At 43.4% G+C, this 21,615-nt stretch overlaps 1 protein-coding gene across 1 annotated transcript in view; it reads right to left on the bottom strand.

Moving 5' to 3' along the window:
• pik3r3b (phosphoinositide-3-kinase, regulatory subunit 3b (gamma)) overlaps positions 1-21,615 on the bottom strand; it is a 309,052-nt gene that overhangs the window by 145,476 nt on the left and 141,961 nt on the right. Inside the window, exons 6-7 of the mRNA XM_021599716.3 lie at positions 12,916-13,117; positions 9,187-9,272 (exon numbers count right to left, since the gene is read on the bottom strand). Coding sequence (XP_021455391.1) covers positions 9,187-9,272; positions 12,916-13,117 — 288 coding nt within the window. The remainder of the gene's footprint in view (positions 1-9,186; positions 9,273-12,915; positions 13,118-21,615) is intronic.

Raw genomic sequence — 21,615 nt, 5'->3', positions numbered from 1 at the left:
AGGTTCTGTACCACCTATAACAAAATACACAACAATTCACAATTTAACCACAGCACTAATTGTATTGATATCTATTACACTGGCTAGCTTAGAACACCTAACATAGACATTTTAAAATGATCAGCTAGCTAGCTAGCATCACTAAATTGGCAGCAAGATTGCTAACCAGCTGAGAACCAACTTACCAACCATAGACGATGTATGCACATAGTGGCACATCATTGCTACCAACATACAAATAGTAATGGAATGTTTTCCATGAAAGAGTGGAATGGCCAACAGATTGAGCTACAGTCATTTGCTAAAGTTAGCTAGCTTACATTAGCTAACATAAGTCAAAGTTAAAATTAACAAACAAACAAACATGTTTACTCTGCTGAAGGTAGCTAGCTACCAGTCTAGTAGTGACTACCATGGCATAGATTCAATTGATTGGCAGTGTGTATCCAAAAGATAGCTATACGAGTTAGCTAATGGCTTTCAGAGTTCAATACAGGACTCTAGCTAGCTAAATAACTTAGTCCAGATAGGCTAGTAATCTAGCTAACTTTAGGTTACCTCTACCTGGCGTCGAAATAGATTACCCATCAGTTCAGCCTGTAAGCATCATTCTTGATAGTTGCAAGCCACTGGCAGCATCAGGGTAAATCTCCAGGAGGTAGAGCATTGTTTACTTCGTTTGAAGTTTGTGGGCATGTCTGATCTAAACCTTTAACCCCCTAACCTATAACCCTGACCCTAACTCTAACCAGAAACCCCTAGAAAGAGCCTTTTTCTTTGTGGGACCTGCATAATGTCCCCAATTGTTATGTCTGGTCCCCAAAAGTATTGTTAAACATGTCCACACACACACGCAGATACCTCTTCCTGATGAGTGGCTTTGTAGTAGCTCCATGAACTAGACCACTGCATTGCTGCTGACCCCACAGAAGGATTACAGGATATGTCGCCACTTTCCGCCCCATGCCATCACTTTCCGCCCCATGCCACACTCTAAAGGACACTACCGTAAACTCTAAAGTCATACGGACACAAACAGACACCCTCTCACCCACATTCATTCTCAGTCACTCTAGTGACTTGGTTGTGGTTAAGTGAACTGCACTGTAAATGGTCAACCAGCGGGCCAACTGTTCGGCCATTCTCATGCATGGCCTCTCTGACCGCCACCATACTCCATGAGTCAGCCATCAAGACAGAAAGAGAGAGAGAGGAGGAGAAGGGAGAGAGACATACAGAAACCAGTGAGAATAGAGACTGAAAGCAAACCTGCCACCAACAGAGACACCTGTCAATGATATGTGATCCTGTCTGTCTTAGTATTATCCATCCACATAGTCACAATCCCCTCTCTCTTACACACACACACACACACACACACACACACACACACACACACACACACACGTATTGATACACAACTGTACATGTGTGAAATACGACAAATATACACAGCCACCAATTTATTATTATTATCTTACACACGCTAACACAGCTGTTGAATTACATCATGACACATCTCTCCAATCACAAAAACAATCAGATGCCCTGATGACTAATGCTCACTAATAACTTGGTGGAGTTGGTTTGTGACAGTCTCTGTGTACCAGATATGCTACTTGTAATGCTATTTATACAGTATGCTCTAACACAGAACACCAGAGCGACAGAGACCTGCTCTGAATGGATGGTGAGTGGGCGAACTTAAGTTCAGCATACAGGCCTGTATACACACAAAGAGAATGATCATACAGCATGAACTTGCTAAAGGAAACAGCCGGAGTTTCATAGTCTCCACCAAAAGTTACACATTTGCACCATTCTCACATAGACACATTCCACATTATTCTACGTGATGTTTTGTTGTTATTTGTATAAAATCATGATTTTGTTTTATTGCAAATGGGCTCCAGCATTTGAACTAGTTATTTATGGGACATGGAATGCATTGCAATATAATAGAGAACATTATAAACATTGGAATGGGTACTGTTTGTAAACCCTGCTATAAACACAGGGAGTAAAGAAAAGAGAGGGAGAGAGTGGAAGAGAGGGAGAGAGAAGGGGGGATATGAAAACAGAGAGAGAGAGGAGATGTTGAATGAGAGGTGTATCTCTCTCTCCCTCTTCCCCTCTTTTTTTTTCAGAGCAACATGCTCACAGCCACAATGAATCCATCAGTATCTGACAGGGCTAGTCATCCGAGACGATGGAAGCCAAACGCAAGCCCACAAGATCTGCCTTTAAACGCAATGTTTTACCAACAAACTTTCCCTGCCTGGAACACATTAAGGCCCAAATAAATGTCCTGGGGCCGGGAGGGGGGGGGTATAGGGTGTGTGTGTTACATTTGCTAGGCTGTGGGAAGGGGTTGCGTGCCGTCAGCAGTGGAAAGCTGAAAATGGCATAAATGTGAAATGGGGTGTTTTTTTATTTTTTAAAATGTTTTTCTTGGTTGGCAACGTTAGTATTGCGTGATGGTAATGGCTGACAGATTGACTGGCTGAGCTGGGATCCACCGAGGTGTAAAACTCAAGCGATCCTGCTCCACCAAACACACACACACAAACTTGAACACTCAGATTGGGACCATATCTGGTCGCATTATTTTAAGACTCCATTTGCAGTAGGCTTGGTTGGGCCTAATCAGGGATTAATGATACACCCATGGGAGCTAGCCTGACCTTTGACTCGGGCTAATGTAGACTCTGAAGCTGGAGGGGTGAGGGGTGGTAGGGGTGCTGGTTACGGATCCAGTGGGGGAGAAAAGTGTTCACACGTGAACCTGACCTCTCTCTTTCTCCCCACAAACAAAGACACATAGCTGACCTAGACAAATTCTGTACCTGCATGTCCACACTTTTTTTTTTACTGAGATTCAATCTGACAAACAAAAGGCCTGTAGACTTTACTTCTGCAACGTAAAACATTTAAATTATTCATCTTGAGTTTACAGAATAGAGACAAAGATGATCATAGCTAGTGATACTTGAGGTATGGAGATCCTGTATGCTTGATTGGACAGTCATTCAAGCAGTCGCAAAATGTCAAGATGATCTTGAAGAGATTCCATCCCATCCACTCAGAGAGCTCGTCTAGTGGGTTTGAGTGAAACAGGTTATAAAAGATGTTGCATATCAGAGACAAATAGACAGGACTCCTGTGACCTCTTTGTTGGTCTAATGTAACTCTGCCAACCCACACATCATCTACACACACTTAAAAAGGGCACTGGGATTCATTCCACACAATGTAACTCTGGAGGCTGAATACTTTATACTGGAAAAATGTACTGTTAAGGACCGTTCCACACTCTACTTGTGTAACAATAACCATAACCTTCAACTCCATTACTATGTAATTGCTAGGTAATTATGGCAAATTAAATGTTGTTTTTATAGTAATTAAAGCATTTAGGACATTAGTGTAAGAGCTGCTGGAATGCAAAGTCCTAATGATATATCAGTGAAATAAAGGCCTCAACAACCCCATGCTGATTTCCATTTTCATTGCTGCTCCCGTCCCTCCCTTCCATTCTCCTAAATTATGTCCCACTAACCCTCTAACCCCATGTCTTGCCCCCGTTACCCCCATCTAGCCCCCTGACTCTGACTTTCAAGGTGGTGAAAGCCACCCCATAAACCCCTCTCTGTTCCAGGCATGCTGAGTGTGATGATTGGCTCTGAGTTATAGTGGCTTTGTCCTGGCTCAGGCCAAGCACAGACAAAGGGTTAATATAGGGCCCAACATTCCTGATCACAGCTGAAGGGAGGAGAGGTGGTCATCTTATAGTTACTTAAGACATTGGACAGGCTCTTAAGCACTTACAAATGTGTTAAATATTTTACGAATTAGAAGATGTAGACAATTGTGCACAATTTTCGGGGACCAGTTTTGACTCGTGAGCACTACTTTCAGAACTATTGGCTGAAATGATACAAAACCTTTTATAACGCATCGTAAAGTAACACCTGGTGTCCAGATGTACACACCTACTAAAAGAACCTTGCAGGGGGTCCAGAGAAACTGTGTTACTGAGGTTGGCTGACTCTCCAGGGATGTTTCTTCGACATAAATACTGGCAGCCCAGCCGGACAAATGCAGATATCTGGTTACATTATCGCAGCTTTCACGGCAAAGCAAACAAATGGAGGAAGACATATGCTATTATCTCATGCTATGCACAATTTGTTACAGTAGCTCAGGACATTTCTTAAACCAAAAGTATATTTTCCACTGGAGGTTGTGCGTTTTCCCACTGTGAGAAATACACAAGTTAAATAAACTACATGGTCCAGCTTTGGAAAGCTATTTAAGTATTTTCAATAAAACCGCCAACAAACACCCCATGATGGCAGTGGGCTGTTTCTTACAGGACAGACATAATACAGAATGTCTGCTCTCTGACAGAACCCTGCCATGCTTTTTAGAACCAGCCTGTCCTTGGACAGAACACCAACAATTTCATTCTACAGACACACTGCCACCGCAACGGGTGTAGAATTAACTGTGAAATGATTGCTTATCCTGTAAGCCCTTTTCCCAATGGTGTAGAGAGAGAAAAGAAAATCATAAAAAGAAAAATAGTAACACAAGAGGAATAAAATACACAGGAATGTAGCTAAAGAGTTTTCAGAAAGTATTCACACCCCTTGACCTTTTTCCACATTTTATTGTGTTACTGCCTGAATATAAAATGGATAAACTTATGATTTGTTGTCACTGGCCTACACACATTACCCCATAATGTCAAAGTGGAAAGATGTTTTTTGATCTTTTTTATAGCAATGATCAACAACCAATTTGACAGAGCTTGAATCATTTTGAATAGCAATGATCAACAACCAATTTGACAGAGCTTGAATCATTTTGAAAAGAACAATGGGAGAAATGTTGCATAATCCAGATGTGGAAAGCTCTTAGAGACGTACCAAGAAAGACTCAAAGCTGTAATCACTGCTAAAGGTGCTTCTACAAAGTATCGACTCAGGGGTGTGAATATTTATGTAAATTAGATACCTCTGTATTTTATTTTCAATACATTTGCAAAAATGTCAAAAGACGTGTTTTCACTTTGTCATTATGAGGTATTCCCGTCAGGAAGTCCATGATCCAGTTACAGAGGGAAGTGTTCAGTCCCAGGGTCCCCATCTTGGAGATGAGATTGGCAAGGACTATGGTGTTGAACGCTGTGAGCTGCAGTCTGTGAACAGCATTCACACATAGTTATTTACCCTCTTGTCCAGGTGGGAGAAGACAGTGTGAAGTGTAATTGAGACTGCGTCATCTGTGGATCTGTTGTGGCGCTATGCAAATTGGAGTGGGTCCAGGGTATCTGGGATGATGGTGTTGATGTGTGTCATGACCAGCCTTTCAAAGCACTTCATAATTACAGATGAGTGATTCGTTGAAGTTAAAACCCCCTAGAGTCTATTGACACAACGGTGCGTCATTCTAAGTAACATAACAAAAAAAAATCCCTGTCAAGATCCGTCAATTTAAGCTAGAGATATTTTTGCATGGGCTGTGTCTCAATCCACCACATTTGCCTATGTTGCCCTTCCACATCTGCAGTGGAAAGTGGCAGAGCTACAGCTCTGTTTGTAAGACCAGGAGACATCCCGAAAATCGGTCTTCTCGCAAAAACGGCTGTAGCATTCGAACGGTTTGGCCTACAACAGTGTTGCGTTCGAGACCACCTGATTCAAGACCAAATAGAGGAGGGCGAGACCAAGTCAAGACCGGGAGGGGGACAAGGGGTCCAAGACCGAGTCAAGACCGAGACCAGCAAAATGTGAGTCCAATTCAAGACCATGATTGTAATTTTGTCAAATCACCACCATCGTCCAAAATGTCCAGTATTTCTGTGTTCATATTTCAGAACAATGTACGGATTCTTTAGGCATTCAGAATAGTGAAAAAATGCATGCTGAGGGAAAATTATTACTAACCTAAACACAGTGGGGAACAATGGGCCTTCTATGCCATCAGAGAAGAGCTAAGGATTTATAAAATAATGATTATAATAAGTATTATAATTATACTATTAATTTCTATAATGTTAATATTTTTCAGTTTTTGTTGGAAAGGAAAGACATGAGCTGGTGCACACCTGAATAATAGTTTGTGTGGAGGTGCTGACTAATGGCGAATAAACTATAAACTATCAAAATAAAGAAAGTCGCACACTCCATGTATAATCTCCCAGCAATTTAATGGGTATTTACCAACGTTTCGGCATCACTGTGCCTGCCTCAGGGTAATGTCATGAAAGGGTTAACACTGAAGAGAAAAAAATATCTCCAGGGAGATAAATCTAGCTCGCTAAGTCAGCCATTGGCTAAGCCCTCAGAAGCTAGATAGAGGTGTCTGCCATTCAACTGTATTAGGGCAACATTTTGGAGTGGCAGTGGAATCAACCAATCACATTTTGACTTATTGAGTGAGACAATTTTCACAAAAACGTATGGAAACCTCTGCCTTCATGAAGGCCAACAGATTTTTTTTTGAATGCTGGCGGTGCTTTCACTCTAGTGGTAGCATGAGACGGAGTCTACAACCCACACAAGTGGCTCAGGTAGTGCAGCTCATCCAGGATGGAACATCAATGCGAGCTGTGGCAAGAAGGTTTGCTGTGTCTGTCAGCGTAGTGTCCAGAGCATGGAGGCGCTACCAGGAGACAGGCTAGTACATCAGGAGACGTGGAGGCCGTAGGAGGGCAACAACCCAGCAGCAGGACCGCTACCTCCGCCTTTGTGAAAGGAGGAGCAGGAGGAGCACTGCCAGAGCCCTGCAAAATGACCTCCAGCAGGCCACAAATGTGCATGTGTCTGCTCAAACGGTCAGAAACAGACTCCATGAGGGTGGTATGCGGGCCCGACGTCCACAGGTGGGGGTTGTGCTTACAGCCCAACACCGTGCAGGACATTTGGCATTTGCCAGAGAACACCAAGATTGGCAAATTCGCCACTGGCGCCCTGTGCTCTTCACAGATGAAAGCAGGTTCACACTGAGCACATGTGACAGACGTGACAGTCTGGAGACGCCGTGGAGAATGTTCTGCTGCCTGCAACATCCTCCAGCATGACCGGTTTGGCGGAGGGTCAGTTATGGTGTGGGGTGGCATTTCTTTGGGGGGCCGCACAGCCCTCCATGTGCTCGCCAGAGGTAGCCTGACTGCCATTAGGTACCGAGATGAGATCCTCAGACCCCTTGTGAGACCATATGCTGGTGCGGTTGGCCCTGGGTTCCTCCTAATGCAAGACAATGCTAGACCTCATGTGGCTGGAGTGTGTCAGCAGTTCCTGCAAGAGGAAGGCATTGCTGCTATGGACTGGCCCGCCCGTTCCCCAGACCTGAATCCAATTGAGCACATCTGGGACATCATGTCTCGCTCCATCCACCAACGCCACGTTGCACCACAGACTGTCCAGGAGTTGGCCGATGCTTTAGTCAAGGTCTGGGAGGAGATCCCTCAGGAGACCATCCCCCACCTCATCAGGAGCATGCCCAGGCGTTGTAGGGAGGTCATACAGGCACGCGGAGGCCACACACACTACTGAGCCTCATTTTGACTTGTTTTAAGGACATGACATCAAAGTTGGATCAGCCTGTAGTGTGGTTTTCCACTTTAATTTTGAGTGTGACTCCAAATCCAGACCTCCATGGGTTGATACATTTGATTTCCATTGATAATTTTTGTGTGATTTTGTTGTCAGCACATTCAACTATGTAAAGAAAAAAGTATAAAGAATATTTCATTCATTCAGATCTAGGATGTGTTTTTTTAGTGTTCCCTTTATTTTTTTGAGGAGTGTATATATATATAAATCACTGCGCAATAGCGAGAAGTTGTTTTCCCACGGTCTAGCTAACTAGCTTTTGTTGTCAGCTAGATGCCAGCAGCTGCAGCAGGTGTTATTGTTGCCAATTTGTTAGCTTCTCTCCCTTTTCAAGAACAACTTTCAACAATAAGTGAAGTTTCAAAGTATCATCATTTGGTGAGTGTGATACATTGTTACATTTAAAGTGGAACTGACAGCATTTTAGCAACATGAAATCTTTTTAAAATCTGTTCATATACACCCCCAGGAACAATATGACATTTGAAAAAAAAAAAATCTGACAAGCGACCACTTAGATAGGGTCATTTTCACGTTTGATAAATTCTTGGAATGTTTAGGAATTACGTATACTAAGGCATTTGTGAAAATTCTATAGCAATATAGAGTGGGAAAGTGGCTGTGCATTTGGAGAAGTAATAGAAACTGCAGTAAATAAAACGGAATAAAAACATCTGTCTTGTCCAGGACCGGAGTCTACACAGACCGGTGCGCTATGGCCAATCAGAGCTACAGTGGACCTTCATACAAACAAGCCATTTGCCACATGGCCCTGCCATCATTCACGTTCAACTGGATTGTATTTTTTACAGGCAATTGCAACAGCGCAACTTTAGAATATTAGAACGTTATTTGCCAAACGCCCCGAAATACACCTGAATGGATTTCTGCAAATATGTAAACACCACGAGAGTCCTCTTACATTTTGGGAACTTTACAGTCCTATTGTTCAAACAACCATGAAAATGTAGTCTCTGTCCCTCAGTTATGCACATCACAACAACGAGACTAACAACTAATGCTAGCGAGAGCAAGATGAGTTACAATCTAACGAGGGAACATTAGAATAAACCCTCTCAAAAGCTTTCAGATCTTAAAGCAAGCGCATCTACTCCCGACCACAGCCATAAACACAGTCCAGTACAAAATAAAATAACTCCTGTGTGGAGTACAGGAGTTATGCACAATAGAATCCTACTCTGGTATGTTTTGCCCAGAACAAAATCTCTTGCATACAGTATATTGTTTTGCTTCGGTATGTTGCATTGGAAGTGGCTAATAATGCGTTGATTCGATCACAATTGCGACAGTAAAGGGAAACGTTGATAGTGTTAACTAACTGGCTTCTCTCCATAGGGCCCTGCCTAAAATGAGGACATCTGTACTCTCTATTGAAGTAAATACCTAGGCTTTACTATGGCCTCGGGGCGAAAATAGTGCACTATATCTGAAATAGGGTGCCATTTGGGACACAGCCATGTAAAAGACCATGACACTCAACCATATCAGGAAAGAGAGAAGGGCGGAGAGATTATAGCTCAGGTCCAAAAAGGCAGTGTCCTACCTGGGGCTGCCTGCATTTCCACCAGTCCCCCGGCTGCAATCAGGGCCTCCATGATCTTCACATGGTGCTCTGGGTTTACGTCCGCACTGCAGGGAGAGGGACAGGCAGGGTCTGAGGTCAAATGAAGGGACAGATATGTCAAGAGTTCAAGCACGAGGAGAACACGGTCACAGATGTAAATATGAGAGAGAGAGAGAGAGAGAGAGAGAGAGAGACAGAGACAGAGACAGAGACAGAGACAGAGACAGAGACAGAGAGAGAGAGAGAGAGAATGTCATTCTTCTTATAACCATAAAATCCATGGTTGAACTGCAGTAGTAAATGGAACCAATTGGCTTCTTCTAGAAAGAGTATCTTGGTAATGAACCAGGTCACAGGAGTGAAGGAGGAAAAGGAGAAAGTGGAGGATTTTGAGGGGAAAAGGCCCAGGTCACACCATGGGATGGTAAGCTAAGGTCTCAGGCAGACAGACTCCTCTGGTTCAACCTCTCTCTCCCGCCTTCCCTCTCTTGCCTGGTACTGGGTCAGAGAAAGTGTTGATTTACTTATGTACAGTGCCTTGCGAAAGTATTCGGCCCCCTTGAACTTTGCGACCTTTTGCCACATTTCAGGCTTCAAACATCAAGATATAAAACTGGATTTTTTTGTGAAGAATCAACAACAAGTGGGACACAATCATGAAGTGGAACGACATTTATTGGATATTTCAAACTTTTTTAACAAATCAAAAACTGAAAAATTGGGTGTGCAAAATTATTCAGCCCCCTTAAGTTAATAATTTGTAGCGCCACCTTTTGCTGCGATTACAGCTGTAAGTCGCTTGGGGTATGTCTCTATCAGTTTTGCACATCGAGAGACTGAAATTTTTTCCCATTCCTCCTTGCAAAACAGCTCGAGCTCAGTGAGGTTGGATGGAGAGCATTTGTGAACAGCAGTTTTCAGTTCTTTCCACAGATTCTCGATTGGATTCAGGTCTGGACTTTGACTTGGCCATTCTAACACCTGGATATGTTTATTTTTGAACCATTCCATTGTAGATTTTGCTTTATGTTTTGGATCATTGTCTTGTTGGAAGACAAATCTCCATCCCAGTCTCAGGTCTTTTGCAGACTCCATCAGGTTTTCTTCCAGAATGGTCCTGTATTTGGCTCCATCCATCTTCCCATCAATTTGAACCATCTTCCCTGTCCCTGCTGAAGAAAAGCAGGCCCAAACCATGATGCTGCCACCACCATGTTTGACAGTGGGGATGGTGTGTTCAGCTGTGTTGCTTTTACGCCAAACATAACGTTTTGCATTGTGGCCAAAAAGTTCAATTTTGGTTTCATCTGACCAGAGCACCTTCTTCCACATGTTTGGTGTGTATCCCAGGTGGCTTGTGGCAAACTTTAAATGACACTTTTTATGGATATCTTTAAGAAATGGCTTTCTTCTTGCCACTCTTCCATAAAGGCCAGATTTGTGCAATATACGACTGATTGTTGTCCTATGGACAGAGTCTCCCACCTCAGCTGTAGATCTCTGCAGTTCATCCAGAGTGATCATGGGCCTCTTGGCTGCATCTCTGATCAGTCTTCTCCTTGTATGAGCTGAAAGTTTAGAGGGACGGCCAGGTCTTGGTAGATTTGCAGTGGTCTGATACTCCTTCCATTTCAATATTATCGCTTGCACAGTGCTCCTTGGGATGTTTAAAGCTTGGGAAATCTTTTTGTATCCAAATCCGGCTTTAAACTTCTTCACAACAGTATCTCGGACCTGCCTGGTGTGTTCCTTGTTCTTCATGATGCTCTCTGCGCTTTTAACGGACCTCTGAGACTATCACAGTGCAGGTGCATTTATACGGAGACTTGATTACACACAGGTGGATTGTATTTATCATCATTAGTCATTTAGGTCAACATTGGATCATTCAGAGATCCTCACTGAACTTCTGGAGAGAGTTTGCTGCACTGAAAGTAAAGGGGCTGAATAATTTTGCACGCCCAATTTTTCAGTTTTTGATTTGTTAAAAAAGTTTGAAATATCCAATAAATGTCGTTCCACTTCATGATTGTGTCCCACTTGTTGTTGATTCTTCACAAACAAATACAGTCAAAATACAGGCCGAATACTTTCGCAAGGCACAGTATTTATTTCCTATAATTGAAGTCCTGTGATGGATACATATGTGACCTCTCTCTCTGAGGAAGCTGATGAACTCTCTCTATTTTTGCCTGTCGTGCGGTGCTCTCACGACAGTAGTTTGACAGGCCACAACTCTGACATGAAATACAAGTGCGGAAGAGAGAGATGATGTTATGTTTACGCTATGGTTACTATGTACAGTAAACTATATGGTGACATTTGCATGCAAACACAACACTAATCGCACTATTTACAGTACCCTGCAGATGACTGGATTACATTTTCATCTTCCTTCCACAGTTAATCTGATTTCAACAACTATTGATCTTGAACTACTTCTATGACCTACTACTACTTAACACTCTATAATCTCTGCTGTCAGAATTCTCTGCCTGGCCTAGAGCTGAAGGGTTAAGAAGACTTCCTCCCTGCCCTGCCGTTCCTATCTACTTTCGATCCAATGAGTTTACGTCTGAGTACCAAATGGTAAAAGGTAGTGCACTACAAGGGACTGAGACATACTAAACTCCCCAGTAAAGGTCAGACAAATAGACTCAGGTTGGCCTCCATCAGGTTCTCTGGTGGTTATGGTCAGAGGGCTGAAACACCATGGGTCAAAGTTAATATCAACAACACAACGGAGTGAAGGTCCAGGGAGAGCAATGCATTCTGGGATAATCCAGCACGCTCACTCCTCCTGGTGACATCAGAGGGGAACGGCAGAGCGAGTGGAAGAGGCTACACAAATATCACAGGTTCTGCCTCATTGACTGTGATCTCTTATTCCAGTTTTATGTGTAAAGAGAAGCCAGAAACAGACTTTCCTCACTGATTCAGAGCAATTCACAGAGCAATTCTCCCAGTGAGCTTTTGCAGTGTATGTGAAACATAAACAGCATGCTCACCAGGTCAATGCTTTGCTTGACCATTTCAGCTCACGATTTACATTGACAGGATGTTAACATTACCACCGAGCCAAATATTACTGCATACCTTTCCCTTTAGTAAACGCAGCTCTATCAGTTCATGCCCAAAGGCCTACAAGTGCACAGGGAATTCTAAACTTCCTCTTCATCTTCTTCTTCTTCTTCTAAAATAGACTTGAGAGTGTACATGAAGAGGATAGGAACAGCATCACTATCAAATGGTCACCATCAACAACAACAGCAACATGAAAACATAATTGAAGCTGCTGGCTAGCAGGTTTTTATCTTAAAGCTCCAGGGTAACATGCTTTGTTTACATTTTCATTAGTTGACTGTAGCTGCAAGCCACGTGTCAGTATACAGTATACCAGAGAATATAACATGCATAAGACCCATTTGTAATATGTTTCCTATTCATGTTCGACAGTACACTCTTAGAAAAAAGGGTTCTTCGGCTGTCCCCTTAGGAGAACCCTTTGAATAACCCCTTTTGGTTCCATGTAGAACCCTTTGTGGAAATTGATCTACATGAAAATGGTTCTACCTGGAACCCAAAAGGGTTCTTTAAAGGCTTCTTCTATGGGGACAGACAAAGAACCCATTTAGGTTCTAGATGGCACCTGTCTATCTAAGAGTTCAGCCAGCCACACCACTTCATCAGTGCACCAATCAGTCTTACCTGAAGTGGGAGTGTTTGAAGATGGTCTCACTGAAGACCTGGCCTAGAAGCCTGGGGCTGGCCTGGTTCTGAGCTTCACTCTGGGCCACCTTGACCAGGTGTCTGGTGAGGTGCACCAGGAGCTGGTGGTTGGCCTGGGGCACGCTGGGGGACTCCAGGATCCTCTTCAGCTTCTCGCCACAGTCCTCCATGCTCTGAGTTTCTGGAGTAAGAAGACAGAGAAGGGAGAATGAGTACAAGTGTGTATTGTATTTGTGTGTGTGTGTGTGTGTGTGTGTGTGTGTGTGTGTGTGTGTGTGTGTGTGTGTGTGTGTGTGTGTGTGTGTGTGTGTTGGGACAGAGAGCCAGGCACTAGTAACATAACACACATATACTCATTTTTTTTTTATATTTGAGAGATATACTGGGAGATCCAACACTGTTGTCTAGCATAGCAACATGTAGTCCATACATACATGGATTTGGCTCTGATGGGACAAGTTATATAGAACATGTCTTCTGTGTCCGTGGATGTTAGTAAAAGCAGCTAACCCAGCAGGCCTGGGATCAGGCTCAGCTCCTTTGTGTGTTGTCACAGCTCAGACAATAATGTTTAGAGAGGAGCAGTCATATAGATGCTCTCACCATAGGTCTTCTCTTCATTCTTCAAACAAGATGACATCTGTGCCTCTCCTCTGCTCTGTCTAGGCAGCTAGGGCTTCTTTCAAAGAAACCGCATAGCTTCTATCTATTCTAGATTCACTTTTGTAGTCTGCTTAACGATGTTTTGTGACCAGCCTTGATTTGATGCTGTTCCCAAGGAGAAACCATCCATAACAACGACTACCCACTGGGCAAAAACAAGCTGAAATAACATTGTTTCCACGTCATTTCAACCCCAAAATTAAATGTGATGATGTTGAATCAACGTGGAAAACTGATTGGATTTGAAAAAGGTCATCAGCGTAAGGGAATTTGTGACTCGTTTCAGGAAATTAGGCGTATGTTGCGCGTGACTACTTTTATCAAAATGCATTTTTTGGGCAGAAAGGCCTTCTGGAACATGTGTTTCATGTGCCTTAACAACAAATTTGCATGCAATCTGTACAAATACAATTCTTAACTCACGAGCCTAGTGTTGTTTAGACATGGAAAAAGTCTGAAACCTTCCCGCTAGCCATGATTGGCTGACATAATGAGTGGGCTGGACATGCCGAGAGATGAGTTTGGATTGGTCTGCCATGTAGCATGCCTCTGTCTATAATATGAGCTGATCAGTATGTGTAGGTAGTCCTTTCTAACGTGGCTTTTTGAAAGATATCACGTAGTAGAACTGTATAAGTGTTGCTCTCCACATTCTGGAGGACCGAGTTTTGAAATCAGTGGAATTAGAGTATGATAGCTAAGGAGATGGATACAATTCTGAGTTTGATTGCAAATATGCAGACGGAGTCAAAAAGAGAACACACAGAAGGCTGTTGTATAAAACACCTGTCTCCGGATTACATCTTCAAACAAAGAGTAACCATGGCATCCGTGACAGAGAGGAAGAAGCGTCCATCCATATATACAGGTAAGATTTAGCTATCTAAATACTCCACTATGCAAGTAACTATTTCAATAGAATGTTTATGAAGTCATCGTGACACCCGTTGATAGGCATAGCTGGTAAATTCGCTCTGGCTATCTACTCCGATTTCAGAGCACTTTGGTCTGAGTGTGGCAGAGCACAGAATAACTGACAAATTTACGAACGCTCAACACCCATTGTATTTGGCCGGTGTCAGTAACCGTTGGCAAAAAAAGCGTAATTAAATTAAATTGTTGCCAGCAGCACAGTTGCAGACAACAACACTCTGGATAACATAAAAAAAACCTAACCAGCTCTGCTAGGGTGAATAAAATGGTCAGAGTGAGCTGTTCTCTCATGTGTCTGGAAGTAGCTAGCAAGCTAGCAAACGTTAGCCAGTTAGCTTGGTGATTGACTGCTGTTGTTGGGTCAGAACGCTCGGCTCAACCCTACTCCTCGGCCAGAGTGCTCTGAACGCTCCGAGAGCGAAACGCTCTGAATTTACAAATGGACAATCTCACAATGCTCTGAGGTTACTGAACGCCCAAAGCACACTCACATACCAGTCTTTACTTTTATCCAAAGTCGAGACAGCCTACAGGGACGAGGTGAGGGCTCTGGGAGTGTGGTGCCTGGAAAACAACCTCTCACTCAACGTCAGCAAAACTAAGGAGATGATCGTGGATTTTAGTAAACAGCAGAGGGTGCACCCCCCTATCTACATCGTCGGGACCGTAGTGGAGAAGGTGGAAAGCTTCAAGTTCCTTGGCGTACACATCACTGACAAACTGAAATGGACCACCCACACAGAGGCGTAACAGTGTCTCTTCAACCTCAGGAAGCTAAATACATTTGGCTTGGCATCTAAAACCCTCACAAACGTTTACAGATGCACAATTGAAAGCATCCTGTAGGGCTGTATCACCGCCTGGTATGGCAACTGCACCGCCCGCAACCACAAGGCTGTCCAGAGGGTGGTGCGGTATGCCCAACGCAGACCTCCAGGACACCTACGGCACCCAATGTCACAGGAAGGCCAAAAAAATCATCAAGGACATCAACCACCCAAGCCAGAAGGCGAGGTCAGTACAGGTGCATCAAAGCTAGTAACGACAGACTGAAAAACTGCTTCTCAAGATCATCAGACTGTTAAAATTTAGAGTCTGCTGCCTATAGGCATAGACTAGAAATCACTGGCCACTTTAAGGAATGAAACACTAGTCACTTTAACAAAGTTTACATATTTTGCATTACTCAAATAAAAGTTATTTATAAAGCCCATCTTACATCAGCTGATATCTCAAAGTGCTTTACAGAAACCCAGCCTACTACTCCCAAACAGCAAGCAATGCAGGTGTAGAAGCAAGGTGGCTAGGAAAAACTCCCTAGAAAGGCCAGAACCTAGGAAGAAACCTAGAGAGGAACCAGGCTATGAGGGGTGGCCAGGCCTCTTCTGACTGTGCCAGGTGGAGATTATAACAGAACATGGCCAAGATGTTCAAATATTCATAGATGACCAGCAGGGTCAAATAATAATAATCACAGTGGATGTCAAGGGTGCAACAGGTCAGCACCTCAGGAGTAAATGTCAGTTGGCTTTTCATAGCCAATTACTCATCTCATATGTATATACTGTATTCTAAACTCAGCAAAAAAAGAAACGTCCTCTCACTGTCAACTGTGTTGATTTATTTATTTTCAGCAAACTTAACATGTGTGAATATTTGTATGATCATAAAAAGATTCAACAACTGAAACTTAAACTGAGCAAGTTCCACAGACATGTGACTAACAGAAATTGAATAATGTGTCCCTGAACAAAGGGCGGGGGGTTAAAATCAAAAGTAACAGCCAGTATCTGGTGTGATCAACAGCTATATTAAGTACTGCAGTGCATGTCCTCCTCATGGACTGCACCAGATATGCCAGTTCTTGCAGTTCAATACACCTACCAACCAGTAAGAATTCCGTCTCTCACAGACCTGTTAATTTTTCTTTAAGAAGCCCTCCTGTTCTCCACTCCTGACCTGTATTAACTGCACCTGTTTGAACTCGTTACCTGTATAAAAGACACCTGTCCACACACTCAATCAAACAGACTCCAACCTCTCCACAATGGCCAAGACCAGAGAGCTGTGTAAGGACATCAGGGATAAAATTGTAGACCTGCACAAGGCTGGGATGGGCTACAGGACAATAGGCCTACAGCTTGGTGAGAAGGCAACAACTGTTGGCGCAATTATTAGAAAATGGAAGAAGTTCAAGATGACGGTCGATCACCCTCTGTCTGGGGCTCCATGCAAGATCTCACCTCGTGGGGCTTCAATGATCATGAGGAAGATGAGGGATCAGCCCAGAACTACACGGCAGGACCTGGTCAATGACCTGAAGAGAGCTGGGACCACAGTCTTAAAGAAAACCATTAGTAACAGACTACGCTGTCATGGATTAAAATCCGGCAGCGCATGCAAGGTCCCCCTGCTCAAGCCAGCGCATGTCCAGGCCCGTCTGAAGTTTGCCAATGACCATCTGGATGATCCAGAGGAGGACTGGGAGAAGGTCATGTGGTCTGATGAGACAAAATATAACCTTTTGGTCTAAACTCCACTCGCCGTCTTTGGAGGAAGAAGGATGAGTACAACCCCAAGAACACCATCCCAACCGTGAAGCATGGAGGTGGAAACATCATTCTTAGGGGATGCTTTTCTGCAAAGGGGAACAGGACGACTGCACCGTATTGAGGGGAGGATGGATTGGGCCCTGTATCGCGAGATCTTGGCCAACAACCTCCTTCCCTTAGTAAGAGCATTGAAGATGGGTCGTGGCTGGGTCTTCAGGCATGACAACGACCCGAAACACACAGCCAGGGCAACTAAGGAATGGCTCCGTAAGAAGCATCTCAAGGTCCTGGAATGGCCTAGCCAGTCTCCAGACCTGAACCCAATAGAACATCTTTGGAGGGAGCTGAAAGTCCGTATTGCCCAGCGACAGCCCCTCAACCTGAAGGATCTGGAGAAGGTCTGTAAGGAGGAGTGGGCCAAAATCCCTGCTACAGTGTGTGCTAACCCGGTCAAGAACTACAGGAAACGTGGGATCTCTGTAATTGCAAACAAAGGTTTCTGTACCAAATATTAAGTTCTGCTTTTCTGATGTATCAAATACTTATGTCATACAATAAAATGCAAATTAATTACTTAAAAATCATGCAATGTGATTTTAGATTCAGTCTCTCACAGTTGAAGTGTACCTATGATAAAAATTACTGACCTCTACATGCTTTGTAAGTAGGAAAACCTGCAAAATCGGCAGTGTATCAAATACTTGTTGTCCCCACTGTATGTAAATATTTGTATGAACATAAGATTCAACAACTGAGACATAAACTGAAGAAGTTCCACAGACATGTGACTAATTGAATAATGTGTCCCTGAACAAAGGGGGGGTCAAAATCAAAAGTAACAGTCAGTATCTGGCGTGGCCACCAGCTGCATTAAGTACTGCAGTGCATCTCCTCCTCATGGACTGCACCAGATTCGTCAGTTCTTGCTGTGAGATGTTACCCCACTCTTCCACCAAGACAACCGGCAAGTTCCCAGACATTTCTGGGAGGAATGGCCCTAACCCTCACCCTCCGATCCAACAGGTCCCAGACGTGCTCAATGGGATTGAGATACAGGCTCTTCGCTGGCCCTGGCAGAACACTGACATTCCTGTCTTTCAGGAAATCATGCACAGAGCGAGCAGTATGGCTGGTGGCATGTCAGGATGAGCCTGCAGGAAGGGTTCCACATGAGGGAGGAGGATGTCTTCCCTGTAACGCACAGTGTTGAGATTGTCTGCAATGACAACAACCTCAGTCCGATGATGCTGTGACACACCACCCCAGACCATGACGGACCCACCACCTCCAAATCGATCCCGCTCCAGAGTACAGGCCCCGGTGTAACGCTCATTCCTTCGACTATAAAACTCAAATCCAACCATCACCCCTGGTGACACAAAACCCGCGACTCGTCAGTGAAGAGCACTTTTTGCCAGTCCTGTCTGGTTCAACGACGGTGGGTTTGTGCCCATAGGCGACGTTGTTGCCGGTGATGTCTGGTGAGGACCTGCCTCACAACAGGCCTAGAAGCCCTCATTCCAGCCTCTCTCAGCCTATTGCGGACAGTCTGAGCACTGATGGAGGGATTGTGCGTTCTTGGTGTAACTCGGGCAGTTATTATTACCATCCTGTGCCTGTCCCGCAGGTGTGATGTTCGGATGTATCGATCCTGTGCAAGTGTTGATACACGTGGTCTGCACTGTGAGGACGATCAGCTGTCCGTCCTGTCTCCCTGTAGCGCTGTCTTAGGCGTCTCACAGTATGGACATTGCAATGTATTGCCCTGGACACATCTGCAGTCCTCATGCCTCCTTGCAGCATGCCTAAGGCATGTTCACACAGATGAGCAGAGACCCTGGGCCTCTTTCTTTTGTTTTTTTTCATCGTCAGTAGAAAGGCCTCTTTAGTGTCCTAAGTTTTCATAACTTATGGTTACCGTCTGTCTGTAAGCCGTTAGTGTCTTAACGACCGTTCCACAGGTGCATGTTCATTAATTGTTTATGGTTCATTGAACAAGCATAGGAAACCATGTTTAAACCCTTTACAATGAAGATATGTGAAGTTATTTGGATTTTAACCAATTATCTTTGAAAGACAGGGTCCTGAGTTTATAATATTCTACGGTGTCTTAGTCATTTAATGTTTACCTATCTTGCATTACTCATCTCATATGTATATACTGTACTTTATACTGTTCTACTGTATCTTAATCTGTTCCGCTCTGACATTGCGCGTTCATATGTATATAGTCTTAGTTCATTCCTACTTAGATTTGTGTGCATTGGGTATATGTTGTGTAATTTGTTAGATATTATTTGTTAGATATTACTGCACTGTCAGATCTAGAAGCACAAGCATTTCACTACACCCACAATAACTTCTGCTAATCACGTGTATGTTACCAATAAAATTTGATTTGATGAAAGAAACACAATTTCAAATTTTGCTACATAAGACAATCAAGCCGGTCGGTCACATTTAGTATTTTTTTTACCCAACTTAGAACCTAAATCCAAAGACATGTTTACATTCTTTGTTGATTTCATGTTGAATTCACGTTGGTTGACCACAACCATAATGTAAATCAAAACTAGATGTTGAACTGACATCTGTGCCCAGTGGGTATGTACCTTTACTGTGTGCTTTTGGAAATTGACTGTTTATGTTCAGTTCAATTGAGTAACAGGTTTAACTGAATGAACAACAGAAGCAAAATGCAAATATGAAAACATATTAAAATAGTTTGGGGTATGGCCTTGTCTCCGAGGGATGATCAGTGGAGCCAGATGCTGTGATGGCGGGTAGCTCTATGCGGAGCTGACATTCACCCACTCACCCTCTTTCCTTCACTCACTCATTCCCTCCCACTTTCTGTCACTAATTTCCTCATTCACAAACTCCCTTACCAGGGGTGGAAAAAGTACTGAAATATCAGACTCAAAAAGAAGTAGTGTTACTTTCATAAAATTCTGTAGGACTAAAACGATTAACTTTGAAAAATACTCAAAAATGTACTCAGAAAAGCTACTCAATTACAGTAAGGAGAGTAGTTGCAATTAGTTACTTTAAACATCTGGTTATTCAGCAAGCATGGTGAAGTTGCATTATTGTGCTGTGCTCACAGGCTGTAAGCTATTAGGTGAATGACATTCTGCACATGGCTAATTGTAAAAGAGGAGGAGAAACATGAAACTATGCTGACAGGGCCGGATTAAGAAATCACAGATTGTGCAATATTAGTAGGTAATATATATATATATATATATATATATAAATATACACACACACACACAGTGGCATGTGAAAGTTTTCACACCCCTTGGCGTCTTTTCCTATTTTGCTGCCTTACAACCTGGAATTAAAATAGATTTTGGGGGGGGGGGGGTTGTATCATTTGATTTACACAACATGCCTACCACTTTGAAGATGAAACATATTTTTTTTTATTGTGAAACAAACAAGAAATAAGACAAAAACTTGAGCGTGCATAACTATTCACCCCCCCAAAGTCAATACTTTGTAGAGCCGCCAGTTGCAAAAATTACAGTTGCAAGTAAATTGGGGTCTACCTCTTTAAGCTTGGTACATCTAGCCACTGGGATTTTTGCCCATTCAAGGCAAAACTGCTCCAGCTCCTTCAAGTTGGATGGGTTCTGCTGGTGTACAGCAATCTTTAAGTCATACCACAGATTCTCAATTGGATTGAGGTATGGGCTTTCACTAGGCCATTCCAAGACAGTTAAATGTTTCCCCTTAAACCACTCGAGTGTTGCTTTAGTAGTATGCTTTGGGTAATTGTTCTGCTGGAAGTTGAACCTTCGTCCCAGTTTCCCTCAAGAATTTCCCTGTATTTAGCACCATTCCTTCAATTCTGACCAGTTTCACAGTCACTGCCGATGAAAAACATCCCCACAGCATGATGCTGCCACCACCATGCTTCACTGTGGATGGTGTTCTCAGGGTGATGAGAGGTGTTGGTTTGCGCCAGACATAGATTTTAACTCCTTGGCCAAAAATCTCAATTTTAGTCTCATCTGACTCATGCTTTTTGGCCAACACCAAACATGTTTGTTTAATTTTTTATTTAAGCAATAGCTTCTTTCTGGCCAGTCTTCCGCAAAGCCCAGCGCTGTGGAGTGTACGGCTTAATGTGGTCCTATGGACAGATACTCCAATCTCCGCTGTGGAGCTTTGCAGCTCTTTCAGGGTTATGTTTGGTCTCGTTGTTGCCTCTGATTAATGCCCTCCTTGCCTGGTCCGTGAGTTTTGGTGGGCGGCCCACTCTTGGCAGGTTTGTTGTGGTGCAATATTCTTTCAATTTTTTAAATAATGGATTTAATGGTGGTCTGAGGGATGTTCAAAGTTTCTGATCTTTTTTTAGAACCCAACCCTGATCTGTACTTCTTAACACATTTGTCGCTGACCTGTTTTGAGAGCTCCTTGGTCTTCATGCTACCGCTTGCTTGGTGGTGCCCCTTGCTTAGTGGTATTGCAGACTCTGGGGCCTTTCAGAACAGGCTAATATATACTGAGATTCTGTGATACTTAG

This window comes from Oncorhynchus mykiss, chromosome 4 (assembly GCF_057628025.1).
Source record: "Oncorhynchus mykiss isolate SJ-2025 chromosome 4, ASM5762802v1, whole genome shotgun sequence".
Classification (NCBI taxonomy): Eukaryota; Metazoa; Chordata; class Actinopteri; order Salmoniformes; family Salmonidae; genus Oncorhynchus; species Oncorhynchus mykiss.
This window is presented reverse-complemented; position numbering and strand designations above follow the sequence as displayed.